General features: G+C 42.7%; 1 protein-coding gene across 8 annotated transcripts in view; it reads left to right on the top strand.

Moving 5' to 3' along the window:
• LOC148012052 (uncharacterized) overlaps positions 1–19773 on the top strand; it is a 116145-nt gene that overhangs the window by 11172 nt on the left and 85200 nt on the right. For all 8 annotated transcript variants that reach the window (XM_087669798.1, XM_087669799.1, XM_087669800.1 and 5 more), the window contains exon 2: positions 5139–5218. In XM_087669798.1, the coding sequence (XP_087525924.1) occupies positions 5139–5218 (80 nt within the window). The remainder of the gene's footprint in view (positions 1–5138; positions 5219–19773) is intronic.

Consider the following 19773-nt stretch of genomic DNA (forward strand, 5'->3'; position numbering starts at 1 on the left):
CAAGGTAAACCTTGCCATAACAGCCTGCATCAAAAGTAGCAAAACACTGCAAGCATGGAGTCACATGGAAAGAGGCACCAGAGTCTACAATCCAAGTCTGAGTGACACAATCATCAATTGACAAAAGTGCATCAATCACATCAGCCTTGGTGATCTGCATATCCTGCATGTGACATACAAGGGCATCATAATCCACTACACATAATACATCAGCCTCTGCATCTGAGAGCTCCTCTATGACAACACTGGAGGCCACATTGGCCTTTTCCTTGCCTTTACCTGCCTCAGATGCATCTGTCTTTTCCTCTTTCTTCTTTTTGTCTCGTGCATTCTTCTTTCTCTCTTGTTCCTTCTTGTAATACTTGCAATCAGGCTTCTTGTGGCCCTTCCGACCACACTGATAGCATGCAACATCACTCTTTTCTTTTCCTTTGCTCTTGCTCCTGCTTCTCTGTCCAGCATTTGCATTTTTCTTTTCAGCCTTGCCTCTAACATTATAAGCTGAGTTGCTGCCTTCTCCACTAGACTTACGTCTAATTTCTTCATTCAAGATGGAACCCCTCACACCATCATATGTGAGATTGGGGTTATTGCTGAGAGAAACAACCAAAGTCCCCCAAGAGTCAGGCAATGTAAAATGCACTCAAGTGCTCAGCTCTGCAGGCTTGGACTCATCCAGCCGCATATTCACCAACTTGCGCATTAAATACACCTGATTAACAGGTGTGGTGATCTCATAGGTAGTCTTCAACTTCTCCCATATTGCATGACCAGTGTCTAAACCCTTAATGTCTGCCAAAATGTCATCAGTGACACCCATCTTTATATAAGCCACAGCCCTTTTATTGACTTTGGCCCAATCCGCCTCAGATATTTGTGCGGGTTTATCCATTTGCAAGGCATCCTCACAATCCTTTAAGAACAGTATGCCTTGCATACGATCTTTCCAAAGATCAAAGCCCTGACCATCAAATCGCTTGATTTCCATCAAACTTTTAATATCAGAACTGGAAGAAGTTGCAGCCATTTTTCACAAGTACAAGTGTAAAAAACACTGAACTGCAAGAGCACAAGCTAAATCAGCAAATACACTGCTGTTCTTGCATAACCAGCAATAATCCTCTGCTGTTTTGACATAAACCAGCCACTGCACAGGCAAATAATGCAGAAATTTATCAAATTCTGCACAAAATCCCAAATTTCCAGGTCCAAATGTGCGTAAATGTCACCCAAACTGACTCAGCTGAGCAAAATTGCATCAATACATGAAAAGCCCCAATTTTCCTTGGTCCAATGCCAAGAAATTTTACTCGGATGAGCAAAATTTTAACAAATTTTGAAAAATCCCCAAATTAATTGAGGTCAATGCACACAATGTCTGCAATTTCTGACACAGATGTCACTGTCAAGCATAAACAACATCAAATCTGGGAAAAGCCCCAAATTTCCAGGTTCAAATTTGACCAAATCTGAGAACTGTGCTTGCGCGCGTGAACTCCCGTCAGTGGCAAAAGGGTTGCTTGCAATAAACCTTAGAGAAATTTAAAAAAATTTCTGGAAGAAATAATGTGTCGAATCACCCCGTCACCAGCCGTTGACTATCGCGCTGCCCGTTAGATGCCACGCAGCCTGCGCGAGCTGTCGCCTGCAGTCGTTGACCTGTGCCTGATGCCACGCAGCCTGTCCAGCCTGCGCCTGATCAAAAAACGACCTGTCCTGGCTGCTCGTGACCTGTTTGATTGTCGCCTGATCAAAAAATGACATGTTCTGCCTGCCAGGTCAAAAACGACTTGTCCCTGCCTGCTAGGTCAAAAACGACCTGTCCTGTCTGCCAGGTCAAAAACGACCTGTCGCCTGTCTATCAGGCTGTCGCTTGCACAAAACGTGACCTGCAACACTGTTGCCTGACTGTCCAGCACATACACGTGCCTGGAAACAATGACGACCTGACCTGTATGAGTGACGACTTACTGATTTCTCGCGAGCGAAGAGCTGGTGTTGTCTCACACGGACTTCGAGGAGCGCAAGCACCTTAACCTCAGCTCTGATACCAGTTGTTGGAGCGCGCGGGTAGCGGAAGCGTGAAGATTTGCAGCAGAGGAAGTGAACAGGTGAGTGAGAGTGAGAGTAAGAGTGACGAACAGATTTGGGTGTACCAACAATGTGTTGGTACACAAAGAATAAAATGTATTTATACTTAGGGCTTGTAAGGGTGCATTCACATGTACAACATAACAATACACGTGTAAAATACATGGAGGTGAATAAAGGACCTTTACATCCCAACACTTGTGGCTCTCTTATGTATTCTATGGTTGCTACTTGTCGAGACATTACTCATGTAGTGGGAGGTTAGTAGGGTTATGTCAAATCCTGGCAAAGCACATTGGGAGGTTGTTAAGTGTATTCTTTGATACCTTAAGGGTACACAAAGAAAAAGTATTTGCTATGGGCAAGGTGCACATAGTTTGCAGGGTTATTGTGATGCAAACTTGGCAGGTGACTTGGACACTCGTAGGTCCACAAGTGGGTATATCTTCAAAGTTGTTGGTGGAGTTGTTTCTTGGTGTTCTAGGTTGCAGAACATCGTTGCACTGAGTACCACTGAAGCTGAATACATATCAGCTACTGAAGCTTCTAAGGAAGCTATATGGTTGAGCAGACTTGTAGATGATCTCCGCATGTCTATGGGTCCTATAATTTTGGGATGTGATAGCCAGAGTGCTGTGTATTTGGCTAAGAATACCATGTATCATTCATGCACAAAGCATATAGATGTGCGATATGACTTCATCAGAGAGATTCTGGAAGATGTGCAAATCACATTGATCAAGATTAAAACATAAGATAACCTTGCATATATTCTCACTAAAAGTCTAAGCAAAGCTCAGCACGAGCATTGCATTCGACTAATGGGAGTTGGTTAGCTAGAGGTTCTCATGGGACCTTTAAGTGGGAGGTTGTTGGGATAAAGGCCCGGTTTTTACCGCCCGTGTATAGTACACGTACATTGTACATGTGAATGCACCCTTTACATGCCCTAAGTATAAATACATTTTATTCTTTGTGTATCAAAACAATGTTGGTACACTCTAACCAAATCATACTTTCACTCTGCTCACTCACTTTTCAGCCGTCACGCTCTCTCGCTCACTCTTGCTCGACCTCCGTCTCTCTCAGCTGTGCTCCTCTTCTACCAACAACATTGACCCATGAGTTGGTGCCCATGAGCCCTGCTGGTCCCATCCTTGCATGTCCCGCTGGTCTCGTCCGTTGTGCTCTGGTCCCGTCCGTGAGCCCCGCTATTGCATGTCGCGCCGGCTGGACCGTGCCGCGTTCATTGTCAGCGCCCGCTGGTCCACACTGCCTTCGTTTGACAGTCAACACTCTTGTCGACTGTTAGTCTGTTGGCCGCCAAGAGTTCGCTAGTCAGCTGGTTTGCTGCCCGCCAAGAGCTGGCCTGTCAGCTCCCCTATCACGCCTGCAGCAATCGTCACCCATGAACTCATGACCTGCTCGCCTTCTGCAGCGTGACACACTTCTGACATCTTGAGAAGTGTGCACTCGTTGCTGGCTCTGATACCAGTTTGTAGTGACTGGGAGCACAAAAATCGAGACACTAAGTGGCTGTTAGCATGGGGAGAGACAGAGAGTAGAGAGTGAGTACGTTTTTTGTTTGGGTACAATGACGAGTGTACCACTTTAGGTTTTTAGATAGATATATATATGAGAGTACAAGTGCTAAGGGTGTGTTCACATTCAAGCACATTAAAAGGCACGAGGGCCTTTATTTCCAACAAAAAATAGATTGACATCCCTCAATCCAAAGGTGGTGAAAGGCTCTTGCACATACCACTATTGAGAGATGAAAACCCCCCTCGGAGTCTGCCAGATCTCATGACCTTGAAAGAAGCGTAGAAGTCCCATATCTGTCATCTCAAACATCTCATGTAGTGCCTCCTGTGTTTGCTTGACCTTCTGGGCATGGTCACATGTCAAAATGAGATTGTCCATGTAAGGCATGCCTAGCCACAATGGAGAGACGGCTAGGACCATTAGGAATAATAGATGTGTGCCTTGAAGGTGGGATTCTTTAGTCCTCTATTGTAGGCATCTATTTTAGGATATTTGACGGAAACAAAGGTGAAAACAAGGGTGAGCACCATGGAGGGATAGAAGAACACAAATGTGCAGGATTACATATGGGCTGGTGTACAGAGCGAAGCTCGCTCTTGGAAGTTTTCTTTCCATCTTGCATATATCATTAGGTGGTGGTAGCAGCGGGTGATCAGGTTTGACTATAATGTATGAGTAGCAGGATTACTTCTCCCTTTTTGGATTCTCTTCTTTCCAGTTGTTTGTGTTTGAGACTAGTGTCTCACACTTTTAATATTGGCATAATAAAGTGACAAAGGTGCAGGATTACATATGGGTGGGTGTGCAGAGTGAAGTCCGCTCTAGACAGCCTTTTTCCATCCTCTATATATCATTAGGTGGTGGTTGTGGGTGAAAAGGTTCGACTGCAGTGTTTGAGTAGGAGGATCATTTCCCCCTTCGGATTCTCCTCTTTCCAGTTGTTCGTATTTGGAGACTAGTATCTTACAGTTTTTATCTTGGCATGAAGTGATATTCGCCCTAGTCAATTGTTGTGATTTTCCTGGCTCATCTTTGTGAGTTGAGACTTAGTTAAGAGTGTTTGTGGTGTGTATATTAGATGAGAAAGTCCACTGAATAGTGATGGTGTGTAAGCCAATAGGTTCCTTGTGAAGACTTCTGTAGTAACTTTGGGACTTGCTGTATGCTTAGATTACAAAATTTCACAACAGTTAGATTGGTTGATTGACTGTAGCTGCTTCCAGCTCAGGCAGATGCTTCATATAAATGCTCTCTAATAAGTAGTCTTTATGAAGTGCAATTTGTAAATGGATAACTTCAATTTTAATATATTTTCTGAGCTCATAAGATTGTTTAGTTGTGAAGCTATTGTTTTGCTTTAGGCAAGAAATCACAGGGTATCAGGTTGTGGTACGTATAGTGCTGCTGTGTTCTTATTCTATTGAATGTCTAGGCTATATTAAAGCATATAGTGAATATTGTCAGAAAATTTCCAGTGTGAGTTGCTGGGGATATGTGTGCAGGATTATTTGTCTAATCCTTTTGCGGTGGACCTTGCTTATATGGTGCTTCTGGAGCATGCAAATGCAGAAAGAGATCGCAGGTAGGATTCTGATATTACATTTTAAGCAGTCACTATGAGCTTTAATCTCTTAACTAATAAGCTATGCTCAAAGGCATTCTCTCTCTTGTTTGAAAGTTCTTTTATCTTTTTCTTTGTCACCAAGCACACTTTTTAGCTCATTGTTGTCACTGTTGCATGTAAGAAATACCTATTTTATATTATTTCCAATATAACCAAAGAGACATCACTCTAGGTTTGGTTGTGATCATATGCTTGGCTTTGGGAACATTCTCTTTAGATATTCTTGAAAGTCTTATGCAAGTTGTGAAATTTTGGCTTCCTTACTTTTCTTGTTTCTTGAAGGTCTTGTGGATTTTGAGGATTGAGCCTTTTAACCCAAGGTTTGTCATTAGGATTGGCTCTGAGTGTTACATCTGTATCTTAATGGTTAAATCAATGGGTCAAGTTGTCTTGTAGGACAATCATTTCATGACTTATTGACTCAGATGAGCAAGGATGCTGCTTGGATTTGTGTTGAATTAGTGTTAGTACTTATTGATCATACTTGAGTGTCTTCTTGGAGAAGCTCATTGGATTTTAGTGGTTGCTAGGTTTCTTAATTGGGCATTTTTACAGAGCAACTACAAAGCAATGCATTTACAGATTGGTCCATTGGAGCATTGCCCTCTTGTTTCCAAATGGAGCTTTGTTAATGATGAAAAGTGAAAAACAAAAGTAGGAGGAAAATTGAAGCAACCTCAAATACAAAGTATGGAGAAATATTTTGGGAGACATGAATTTTTGAACTTCATTGGATCATCTTGAGGCACTTGTAAATTTGTGTCATCATTGTATTAATTGTGAGAACTAGGTGCACTCCCATGTAGATTGTTTTATTTCCTGTGGGCTCATCAACCCGCAAGGGATATGAGGGTTGTAATGAGGTGCTTTATTCAAAATTTCACGCTAGATTGGTATTCAAAATTTTCACCCTAGATTGGTCACCAAATCTAACAATGTCAAAAGCTGAATTCAACTCAACCTTGAAATCATCAATATGTGTCTCATTAAGGCCAATGATGAGTAGCATTGATATAAACCACAATGATCAAAGGCACATCACCCTCATGTCTAACATATAGGATACTCTTAGTTGGATTGTTCTAAACACCATATGTGCGGTCAAGTATGCATGTGTCCTCTCAAACCAAACCCAAGGTGCTTGGTTTAGACCATACAATGCCTTTTTCAATGTGCATACTTTTTTCTGCTTTCCCTTTCTGCACAAAACCACGAGGCTAAAGGCCAAATCAAGCTCTTTTAGATTTAGTAGAGATGTCTAGTGATGGACAACTCATATATATAGTGGATTGGATGTATTCAGCATGCATTGAGCGTATTGTTTGCTGACAATATGTTTGCCATGAGGTCACTATTCATACTAGTCACTGTACCTCGTATGTAGATGGGTACTTTATCTTTTATTGCAATTTGGATAGAATATACCGAGATTCCTTGAATAGCCTTCTTTCTCCAAATGCCTTTCGCTGTCACAAATGACCAACAAGGTGTTTGTCAGTTTGCCTCCTTGAGTTCAACCAAGACTTGACCTTGAATAAACAATAGCCGGTCAAATCTAGCCCCAAATCTAATTGGGATGGGATGCAATTGCTTGAATTCCAGCTGTTGATTTCAATGTTCTAGAGCTTTTGTCTCTCGCACGGGTTTCAAGGTGGTTGCTAAACCCCCTAATTATTGTTGCAAATTAGGATTCACAGCAGTAATCTCTCTGCTGTCCACCAAATTTGGTTGAATTTTGGTACTAATGGTTGAGAATTACTGAGATATGTTGAGGAAAAGTTGGAGGATGAAGAGAATGCCGTAGAGAGAGAAAATTCAAAGTTTCATTGCAAGAAACTAATCAAATCAATTCTTGCCCTGACCATAATCTGCCCGGCTTTTGTCGCTTGTTGCCCAGGAGGACTGAAAGTGTTGTCGCCAGCTCCAAGAAGTTGTCGCCTGCTGCTGCACACCCTCCTTGGGCTATTGTCTGCTGCCTCATACTGGCTGGAATTGGTGTGCAACTGCTGGTACAGCCTCTCCTCCCTCTCTCTTAGCCTCTCAAAAGCTGGAACGACCATTCTCTAGCCTTCCATAGCCTTCTTTCCACTTGCACGGGCAAGGTTTGCCAAGTGGAAGCCTTCTTAATCCATATTTCAGAATTTTCAGTCATTTAATTAATTTTCAAAATTAATAATTGTGAAAATTAATTCAGCCCTTTGACCTTGCCCAAAAAATTGATTGTGCCCATCTAAATTTTAGTTAGCTAGGCCATTTTGACCCCCAAGTGATCCTGTGCATAATTTGACCCTTGAACATGCATTGATTAATTAATTAATGCCTAGTTCCTAGTGTCACCATTGACACTTATTGGTCAAATAATTATTCTAAGTGCAAATTAAAACTAGGGACCACCTAGTATCTATCAAGTACTTCTTCTTACAACTTTTGCCTTTGATACCAACTGAGATATCTTGTGGTCATAGGTCCCACATTGTGAAATAACTAACTTGCACCTCACATGTGCAATTCGTATTTGCACATTTGATTAACTTTTGAGGAAATATTAAGCAAAGTATCAAAATTTCACTTTTGGTTTAGAGCCAATGGACGCATGCCAGGTGGTTCTGATAGCAATTATGATTCATTTTGGTGAGTCATAACTCAGTTTTGTTGCTTGGACATGTTTGCATATGTTTGGTAGTAGCACAGTTGTTGATGTTTTTTGACTATAATGCCTATGCTTTTTTCAATCGAGTACTTTTACTTGTCTCGCATTGGAGTGCAATCGAGCCCTAGGGAATAATTTCAAGGGGGAAGCGTATCACAAGTATGTGCATTTTAATTGCTTAGCTTTGACATTGTTGGGAATAAAGGGCGACGATGCCTTTTATACGTGCTTGGGTGTGAATACTCCCTAGCACTTATACTTTGTACTTTACATATAACTATCATAAAAACCTAAGAGTGGTACAACTTTTAGTACCCACACATCGTGCATCTCACTCTCTCTAACTCTCTATTGCTATTGCGCTCACACACACACACACACACACACTCTCTCTCTCTCTCTCTCTCTCTCTCTGTGCCATTGCCAAACATCAAACCTTTAGTGTGCGTTGGCCACCACAAACTAGTATCAGAGCTGAAGGCCATCCTGGCCACACTTTTGGAGCTTGTCCGAGCTCAATTCATACTGGGTAATCCTACTATTTAATCCATAGAAATACTTCTTATCGTGACCTATACTTCATGTGTAGTTAATAAAACTAGCGAGTGTCCAAGCCCAAAGTCCAGTGTATACGAGGGTATCTTGCGCTTGGCATGTCATGACACTCATACAAAATATTTTTGCGGATATTCTCATCATTGGGCACACACACTTTGCTTATATATGGAATACTTATCTAGCATCTTTCTCTTAGTAGCCAACTTTTAGGTGCCTAGACCCCCAAAGCTTTTTGAGCTACTTGAATGAATCAATGCAGCAAATAAATGTAAGATTGTACAAAGTGCTCAAGGGCAGAGTAGTGAATTATGTGGGAGGGCGATGTCCATCAGAGATTGATCGAGAGTGCTGTAACCACCGGTTGGAGGTGAGAGAGTGCTGAATGATGAGGGGCAATAGGTTGGTCACCAAAACTAGTAGTCTCGAGGTTGAAATCTGGTAAGTGCAGCAGTGTACCACCTGAACGAGCTGAGAAGTGAACATGCGAGGCTGAGGACAGTCAGGTGACTTTTGGCAATAAGAGTGCTGATGTAGGCGACATGTTGGACAGCAAAATGCAGGCTGCAGCAGATGCAAGAAGGGGCAGAAACTTGTTGATTGGTTGCAAGGTAACAAACAGAGAATAGAAATAGATGGTGGGGAAGCAATTGGCAATAGCACAAAAGGTGTAAATGTAGCAGCTAGAAGGTTCTAGACAATTGGACAATAGCTTGAGATGCCCCACCGAGTGCTAAAAGTTGGAGGGCTGTAGTCGCCAGGGGTTGGATGGTTTGTTGATGAGGGCTGATGGTTGAAATCTGCACATGCAAGTGAGAAATATGCACACAAGGATAGGGCTGAATGGTGGGCAGCTTGTCTATTTATAGGTATAGAAGAATCCTTCCAAATTAGGGTTTCTCATATGAAACTCTCTAGGGCTGTTGTGTCAAAATATGACTCTTATGAAAGCAAACCAAAGAGAGAACAGGTTTTGCGGGGAGAAACAGAGTGTATGGCAAACACTGAGAGAGGAGCGAGAAACCCAAAAAACATAGAAGAAGAAGAAGATGAATGATGAATCACCGAATCATGCTCAATGATTCAGGTTGATACAATGGAGCTGAAGCTCGAATATGAGTGTGCTGTTCTGGCTAATTAGGCAATAGTATCTAAAGAAAACTTGTGCTGTAGAGGGAGTGAAACACAATCTTCTGAGCAGTAGGGTATAGAAGGTAGTGCCGAATGATAAAGGGACAACTTGAGCAGTAGGGAATAGAAGGAAATCTAAGTAGTAGGGTATAGAAGGTAATGCTGAATGGTGAAGGGACAACCAACTGTAGAGGGAGCGAAATGCAATCCTCAAGGGCTGTTAGAGATGAAGGTTATACTGAAATCTCTTTGGGATGATGGCTGCTATCAAGGTGATTGTTGGGTAGCCAACTAGAGAAGAAAATATAAGAATGTCTAATGAAGATCTCTCCATGTAAGTGGTTGCAGACAAGCGACTACTGGCAGCCCTTCAGGAGTGAGGAAAACACAAAAATGGAAGTATCTAATGTAGGATTGATAAAGAGGATGTAACCTGAATCAGTTGCAAACGAAGCTTGATGATGACTCTAGGTGAGGAGGGTGATGCGAGATGATGTAGGCTGCAAAACTCTAGGTGGAGATGGATGCAGAAGCCATGAATCGTAAGGTTCTTCTTGTGGGGTCAAAATGATAATGAAGAGGATAGAGAAAGGAAAGGAATATATGAAAGTGAGTGATAGAGTGTCAAAAGGAATGAATGTAGCTAGTGCCGTATTTGTAGGCATAGATTGCCTCGAGTGGTGCCCCAACTCTCTCAAGTGCCACCCATTGAAGTCCCTTGGGTGGTGCCATGGCTCTCTTAGGTGGTGCACAAACATCAAATGATAATCCAAATAATGCCTTTTTGGGGTTGTAAATGGAAACCAAAACAGGAATGAAGTAGGAAAATGTATTGAATGACTTGGTTTCTCAACACCCCTTCTCAACCCAAAAAAGAGGAGTGCGAGAGTGTGGTAATTGCGAAATGTGTTTCGTTGGCATTGAGACGGAAGCACCTGAAATGCGTGAAATGTTTCACGAAAACTCGAAATGTCCTAAGTGAAATGGGTGAGAGTAGAAACATGATTTTTAAATGGCAAAAAGTATATATGTTTTTTTATTTCTTGAGGTGTTTGGACACTATATATAAGATACACACAATTTGTTGATATGAAAGGATTTTGCATGGTAGAAATGTGTAAGTTGTAACTCATTGTTTATATAGAGAGCCATCTTATATGTATTATTCAATTGTTTCACTTGGCATTTCGCTTGGGACTTGCCCAAATGTGAAACGTTTCAGGGTGAAACACAATATTTCAGGGGTGAAACTTATTGGGGGTGAAACATTTCACGGTTACATTGTGCGAGAGAGAAGAAGATCATCCAGGGATCCTAGTGCTCTATCTGTAAGGTGACATGTAGTGAAAGACAGTAGACATGATGAGCTGATAGAACCCCAAACTCAATCTTGGGAGGGAAGCCACAAGCTCTGCTACTCCATGCTAGAAGGTATATGCAGGCCTAGACATGAAGCCATAGCTGAAACATCAAAAGCCCCAAACTATGAAGAATGTGTAGATCCCGGGTGTCAATGGGAAAAGCAGAATGAGTAAATAGATGAGGAAATTGGGGAATGAAGCGAGTGATGTGGCATAGTGATGTCAGCCACCCCAAGGTTGTCGACAAGGTATGTGAAGAACTGTAAGATAAGGAAGAATCCCCTCTAAAGCCGAAGGAATGGGATCCCTCTTTGAAGAAGAAAGACGAGTCCATGTTAAATTCCTTGCTGAATCCCCCTTTGAGAGAGATAGGGAATCGAGAAATTCATGGATTAAGGCATTCGAAACATCTAAAGATGGAGGAAATGCTACCGGTAGTGTTGAAGAAGGTATCTAGGTCTCCAATGGAACATAAGCTAGGTAGCTTCCAAAGGTGGCCTCTCGAACTCAAGTAGAAGAGGGAGTGGAGGGAGGGGTATCACATAGAATGTCCTTGATGCCCCTCCCTTCAAAGGTGGCCTCTCCAACTTGAGTAGAAGAGGGAGTGGTATCACACTGAATGTCCTTGATACCCGCATCGAAGTTGCTATCCATGGAGCAAGACAAGGGGGGTGAGGAAATAGATAGCTCCTGGGGGGACCACGGGTGGACAATAGTTATTGTCTCTATGTAGAGCAGACTGTGGAGTTGAAGGAGAGGAAGGAGTCGAACAACCACTCTCTCTTGAAGGAGTGGACTGACAAGAAGATTGTATCCAACAATCATTGTCTCTTGTTGGAGTGGATTGTAGAACTGGTGGTTGGGGAAGCCATTGCACCCGAAATTGGGTATGGGAAACCTCTGTAGCGCATTGTGGGGGTCTCTAAGAGGTTGTGGCACGTGGTGATTTCCCTTTTTCTCGTAAGGATTTTAGTGCGCATCGAATATGTCTTATTGCCTTGAGCATAATACTTTGATAGCTGATGTAGAATGATCTTTGTGGCCCAGAAGGGAGATGTGGCACAAAGGGTGCCGAGTGGTAGATGCGTGTGCTTTAGTGGTATGGGGAGCAAAGGTCGAAGTTGACAGTCTTCGGTGGTATGACTGTTCTTGCGGCGGTAGGAGCACCCAATGGACTGTCCATTAGGAGAATCCACAGCACCAGAGTGTCAACATAGAAAAGGGAGAGTGGGAGGGAGAAGATAAGGATAACTCCTGATGATGTAGGGGATATTGGGGGATTAATTAGAAGATGTTGCCACTCTCGCAACTTGTGTTTGCCTTCTTTGATGCAGAGGATCTTCTTGGCTCTACGAGCTCCTTTGGCTCTAAAACCATGTAAAAATGTGACTCTTGTGAAAGCAAATTGAAGAGACAGTAGGGTTTGTGGGGAGAATCACAAAATGTACAGAAAACTAAGAGCGAAGAGAAACTCACAAAACGCAGAAGAAGAAGACGAATGATGAACCACCGAATCATGCTGAATGAATCAAGCTGATATAATGGAACTGAAGCTCGAAGTTGACTGCAGTGTGCTGGTTGATCAGGCGGCAGTATTTGGAGGAAACCTTCATTGTAGAGGGGGCAAATGTTGTCCTCTGGACAGTAGCGTATAGAAGGTAATGCCGAATGATGAAGAAAGGGATAGCTAGCTGTAGAGGGAGTAAAACACAGCCATGAGGGGTTGTCAAAGATGAAGGATATGCCATAATCTATCTGAGATGATGCTTGCTATCAAGGCAACTGCTGGGCAGCTAGGTGGAGAAGAAAATGCAAGAATATCAGATGAAGATCTCTCCATGTAAGTGCTTGCAGGTAGGTGATTTCTGGGCAGCCCTTTAGGAGTGAAGAAAACACAAAAACATAGATATCTGATGCAGGGCTAATAAAGAGTGTATAACTTGCTGTAAACGGCCTGAATCTGTTGCAAATGAAGCTTGATGATGATGTTAGGTGAGGAGGACTGATGCTAGATGATATAGGTTGCCACGAACTGTAATGTCCTCCTCGAGGGGTGTGAATGGCAATGGAGAGGATGGAGAAAGGAGAGAAGAATATGGAGGAGAGTGACAAAGTGTTAGAAGGAATGAATGTGTGGGATGAAAAATGAGGGAAGTTAGTGCCATATTTATAGGCACAGACTGTCTTGAGTGGTGTCCCAACTCTCTCGACAAGAGCATCACCTCAACACAACTCGAATATGACTACTGTACAAGAGACTTAGCTTATGGTACCCATCACTTGCAACACGTGGCCCCATGCATACCTTTCTTGGCAATAGTGTCCCATACCACCCTAAACGTGATAAAAGTTGACATATCAAGCATGAACCATCATGGTTCCGTGAGCAAACGGTGGATTTGTGCATGACATTGAGTCTTGCTTCAAATAATAGGTTGACGCTCTGATACTAATGAAACTTCTACCTAGAATCCATCATGGTTCCGTGAGCAAGTGGTAGTTTTGTGCATGACATCGAGTCTCGCATCAAATAATAGGTTGATGCTTTGATACTAATGAAACGTCTACCTTGAATCCAACCTACACACGAGATATATCATAGGACACAAGCTATACCCACAAACATATGGGTATTGGACACACGAGATATATCACAGGACACAAGCTATACCCACAAACATATGGGTATTGGATATCAGGCTCATTTCCCAACCATAGAGCCAAATGGGCTTACCCCTGAGTTTGGGAGCTAGCAAAACAATGGGTCATGACCACATTCCGAGAACTGATGTCTCATACTACAAGTCCATATCGTCGCAATCTACGGATGCATCAACCTATGGGCCAGGAGTCCAAGAGTGGTGATTACATGATGTGCACAAGAGGGCCTTGAGTCCTATAAATAGGACTTGGCTGTCCTCACCCTGAAGTGCCCGTAGTCAATTCGTACTAAGTCACTTCATGACCACCATGACAAATGCTACTAGTGCCCATATGAATATCCAAGGATTTAAGAACCGATATAGAAGATGTCATATTTGGGGGACGGGAGATGTGATAACAAAATCAATAGTCATATTGTCCGATAAGACCTTATTACCAAGGTATGCAAGCTCATCCCGAATCTCTTCATATCTCGTCAATATGATCCTTCATGGTTTGTCTCTCAGCCACTAAAAGCTGATGTAATTGCATCTCAAGGGTCATGTGATGTGTGAAGGTTCGGACTTGGTAAAGAGAAGCAAGTTGGATTGAGACATTTGCTGTAGAGTGGATCCTCTAAACATTTACAAGTACAGAGTTGTGGCAGCTTAGAAAGTTGAAAGATCGGGCTTGAGAGTTGAGATAGTCCCAAAGAGCTTCTTAATCAGCAATGGATTCAATGTGGGGAAAAGGGGGAGGGGGATGTGAGCAATAACAAAATCCCATGAGTCAAAGGTGTCAAGGATGCACTCCACCTTGCAGCACAAGGCATGGTTGGGATATTCAACTCCTCCTTGAGAGTGAAGATAAAACATGCCCTTGAACAAGGGGTGCCATGTTAGCAAGACAAGGGCCCTCGGTGCTATTGAGGGTAGAAATTTGAAGAGATGGTGGATGGGAAGAAGCTCGATCACGGTCCAAAACTCTACTGCCATCACAGTGGACCAGTAATAATGATCTGATTGAAATGCCCCTCTAAATTTGGCTGGGACTGATTTGTGTGAGGAGGCTAGAATAAACTAGTACAAATGCATTGTAATCTAATAATCACCTAATGTTCGTGTAATGAATAGGAGTGACACATGAGAAAGAATGACGGACAAAGATAGTGACAAAGATCCCAATGTCCTTGTTTGACTTAGGCTAAGGCTCACAAGCAAGAGATGTACATAGAAGAAGACAATGCAAAAGATCGCTGCTAACAGGCTTGACCTGGCAAAGAAGACATGAAGCTTTTTGCTAATGGGAAGGGCCACTTTGCAACTGTTGCGAGGAACTCATGGGGTTGTGAAACTTGTTTCTAGTATCTATCTTGGGAAGTGGAGATGGGTGTGCATGTGGGCTTAGGGATGACGTTTGGTGGTTGGGGGGGAGGGGGTGTAAGGGATGATAGGAGCATGGTGAGGAAGGGGGGAGGTCAAGTTTCTTTTTTTTTGGGGGGGGGGGGGGGGGTAGACTTTTTGGTTAGGTGAGAAGTGTCATAGCGCAGCGAATGCAGAAGCATATGGACAAGGCTGAAAGACAACGAACGCTAGAGAAGAGGGAAAGAGAAAAGAGATAGAAGAACGCAGAAATTTGCAGTCAATGAATGTTGGAGTGAAGAAGGCAGATATACAAACGGGTTGTTGAAGTATCTTCTCAAGCCGATCTCTCTCCACCTCCTGAAATGACAAGTGTGATGGGCAGGCAGGCAGGCAGCTATAGATAGCTGAGAATATGCCGGTAAAATAAGCAGGGTGGCCAGCAAACTGGCCAACCAGCTGAAAAAGCTGCCGATCAGCAGTAAATACCGCCGACTGCACATAATATAATGGCTAATAATGATGATCGGCTGCCATATTGCCCGAAAAATTGAGAAGAAAATGCATAACTGAGTTGATTGTATCAACTCTAGCCTCTGTTGACAGTGCCAATCCAGGGGATGACTAATCTCTAACACCCCCTCTTAGATCCTAGACGCGGCATAAGGCTCACGGATTGGGAGTGCTATCGTAGAACAACCTTAGGAAGTGCCTTTGTAAACAAATCTACCAAATTGTCCTCTGTCTTGTAGCATACGAAATCAATAGTCTCATCCAAGTGCTTTTCTCACATGAAATTATCTTGTCATTGATCTCCGTTGGTCAACATCTCCGACCCAGAAGTCTGAATCCGTCCAGCTTGTAAGAACTAAAGCTGAATCTCCAATACCTGTTGGATAATGAATACCAAGATTGGCGGTCCCCCTCACGAACTGCAAAATCCTCATAGTAGCCTTTAAATGAACCACCTTGGATTCACTTATGAACCCTGCAAGCAAACCAACAGGAAAGCACAAATCAATTTGAGTGTTAAGAAGCCAGATCAACGACGTGATCAACTGCCCGTAGTGGATAGCATCCACCTTTGATGAATCTGCATGGGTCATAGCCTTTCCGTTCGGATGCATAGGAGTAGAAATCACTGTACATCCCTCCATCTCAAAAGTAGTCAAAACCTCTTGCACATACCACTGTTAGGAGATGAAAATCCCCCTCGAAGTTTGCCGAATCTCATAAACTAAAAAGAAATAGAGGTCCACATCTGTCATCTTGAACACCTCATGTAGTGCCTCCTTCGTGTGGTTGAACTTCTAGGGATGGTCACCTATCAAGATAAGATCATTCACAAAGCACAAATAACATGTGAGGTGTGATATACAATTGGGGATTGGAAGAGAAATGTCGATATCCTAACTTCCCTTGAAGAAACGAGTCTATCTTCTTGTTCCAAGCACGTGGAGCAGGTTTGAGGCCATCAAGGGCCTTCTTCAACTTGTACACCTGTCCATTGGGATGATGAAAGCCCACAAGGTTGCTCAACATAGATCTCCTCCTTCAAATCTCCATGAAGGAAGGTGGACTTCACATCAAGTGGCCATCTCCTATGGCTGGCTAAGGTAAGAACGGCCCCAATGGTAGCTATTTGAGCTGTAGGTGCAAAGGTGTCATGGAAATCCACCCTAGATACTGTGTGAAGCCCTTTGCAACGAGCCGTGTCTTGTGCTTATCTAGAGTACCATCACTATGATACTTGGTCTTAAATACCTATTTCACAATCACCTTTCTATGAATAGGCTGAGGCATAAGATCCTAAGTGCCATTTTGCTCAATGGCTTCTAGCTTGTGCTCCATAGTCTTCTTCGAATGCTGACAGCAAAGCCTCCTTCATGGAGGTGGGCTCCCTATCTTGCATGGCACAAGTCATCAAATAGTAGTTAGTACAAACAAGCTTGGTGGAATGTGTTTGGTTCCTTCGAGAGCGCCGCTGGCCATCTTGTGGCTGCCACTCCTCATGGACTCCCTCAATCCTTGAATCATGAGGTGTATCACAAGTCCAACGATGAGGAGAGGCCGATATTCCCCTCATTGCTTTGGCTTTGTGAAGTCTTTGGAATATCCGTTGGGGCTCACTCAATGGGTGAGTCCGGTGGTGAAGCAATCTCCTTCTCCATCGAGGGTGGAGTCTCAATAAGTAGAGGCTCCAAAGGCACAAGAGCAAGTGCCTAACTATCATCAGGATCTCCAAGGACAGGATGCTCAACACCCTTCTTTGTAGTTAGAAACTCCATGATTGAACATCTTGACTTGTCTATACCTCATCATACATGGGATCATAAAACTTGTATCCTTGGGACTGTGAGCTATAATCCACAAAACTTGTTCCTTTGAAAGTTAGCTGAAATTTATCTCTCTTTTTCTTTGGGATGTAAACAAAAGCATTACATCCGAACACCCTCAAATAAGAAACATTTGTCGTTTGACCAAAGTGAGGCTCAAAAGGTGTCATACCAACAATGATCAATGTAGGAGATTGATTAAGGATGTGGACAGTGGTGGCCACTGCCTCAACCCATAGACATTGAGATGTCTACTGATGCTCTATCATAGTCCGTGCCATCTCGATCATACTGCGATGCTTTTGCTTTAATATGCCATCTTATGAGTTGTATTCATGTTGGCAAACTTCTGGTGAATGCCATGATCTACACAAAAACGAGTTAGCTCATGGGACACTAATTCCCCTGCCTTGTCGGGGACTATAGGGTCTTGAGTTTCCTACTAGATGTGTTCTCCTCAAAGATCAACCAATTCTTAAAATGTGTGAATGCTTCAGACTTCTTCTCCAAGAAGTAATGAGAATGCTTCAGACTTCTTCTCTAAGAAGTATGCCCATGTTATCCTTCTAGAAAAAGAATTCCTCCAGCCAATAATTAAATTGACTAGATCAATTTGTCTTCCAAATATCCTCGAGTAGTTATTAGCCCATAGATTGGCATTAATTAATTAATGCCTAGTCTCTAATGTCACCACTGACATAGTGGCCAATAAATTGATCTAGGCCAAAATTTGACATAAGGTACCATCTAGTACTTGTCAGATATAGCTTATTACAACATTCACCTTTAGCACCAACTGATATCTCGGGGTTTAGGGTTTCACACTGAAATAATTAACTTACAACTCACATGTACAAGTCACATTTGTACACTTGATTAACTTTTAATCAAATGTTAAGCAAACCAATAAATTTCATGTCCTCATGATAGACCACCCCCTTGAAATCTTTACAATCGTTCTCCATTGCACTATAATGTGCCAAATCATCCGTTGCCACTATTGGAAATACAGTTTGGCATCTTAGTCAAACAACATGTGCACCTATTACTTAACTATACCCATGCCCTCTCCATGTGAAATTGCGATCTCTTAAACCAATTGCAATCCACACATATGATTCTTACTTTGCCCTACTCTTTCAATTTCTCGGTTCATTGATAATTAACACCATTACCAACACTAATTCAGGTTCTCAGTCCATTTAATTTGTATTGATTGGTGTACTGATCGTCTCTACTGAAATTTGTTAGGTGTTGCAGAGATGCGTGGTAAACACAATCTCATAATTAGTTAGATTAATGAATTGTTAGTGCAATTGCTGGTTAGACTTGAGCTATAAGTAGATGAGTGGTGGACAGTAGTACACTCAATCCTTGGGCTTTGCTTAAGCTTGATTCCAATTAAATTATCATTTCATTTCATATGTCTAAATTAAAAAAAGAAATTCATCTCACAGAGAGAGAGAGAGAGAGAGAGAGAGAGAGAGAGAGAGAGAGAGAGAGTATATAACCCCCATTGTGTATCTTGTAATTATGTAAACTTGTACCTTTTTTTTCGTAATTAATACAATTACCTTTTACAAAAAAAAAGAGAGAGAATTACGAGAGAGAGAGAGAGAGAGAGAGAGAGAGAGAGAGAGAGAGAGAGAGAGAGAGAGAGAGAGAGAGAGAGAGAATGATGTTCATGGCCGCTTTTTGGTGGTTGAAATTTTACTCGAAGGGGAAATCTTATGGTTACTTGGCCTCTATGCTCCGAATGATTCGTTATCTCACCGGGAGCTTTGGCAGACTTTGCAGACTTCCTTGTCACTTGGCAGACGGGGCTTCTTCATGGGGGATTTCAATATGTGTGTTGATTCTTCCCAGTCCACATCGGAGCACTCGGTAATGTATGCACCGGAAAGTCGTAGGTGGCATGAGTTGGCTCTTGCTGTTCTTAAGCAAGATCTCTAGTCCTGGTTACACCCGTCTTCTACAGGCTTTACTTTCCATTCGGCCTAGTATGCAACAACATGGTCGCGGTTGGACCGTATATATATCATGCAGAATGATGATTTTCTGCCTGAGATGCTTGAAATAAAAGTGCTGCAGCAATATGCCTTGTCGGACCATTTTCCTCTGCAGTTCGAGTTGCTTGCACAACCCATTGCACCTTTCAAGCAATTTCTGGAGAGACTCCCTTTGCGTTTCAACTCGTCCTACTTGAAGCATGCAATTTTTCAGGACTATATGCAGCAATTGCTTGACAGATTCTTCTTGGACTTTTCCTCTCAGGGCACTGCGGCATTTGAAAGATTGCTCTCTAATGTGCAGCGGGTTGCTTGGCAGTATGGGATCTATCATGCCTCTCTTTGTCGGCGCCGTCGACAGGCCGCGGAGGACCTGCTGGTTTTGGTTCGCTCCCTGCTGGTGGACACTCCGGATGATGCATTTCTGCTTGCACTGGCCATGCGGGTGGCCGATCTTATTAAAGACT

This window comes from Lygodium microphyllum, chromosome 27 (genome assembly GCF_053477565.2).
Source record: "Lygodium microphyllum isolate KBCC chromosome 27, Lygodium_microphyllum_v1.1.10, whole genome shotgun sequence".
Taxonomy (NCBI): Eukaryota; Viridiplantae; Streptophyta; class Polypodiopsida; order Schizaeales; family Lygodiaceae; genus Lygodium; species Lygodium microphyllum.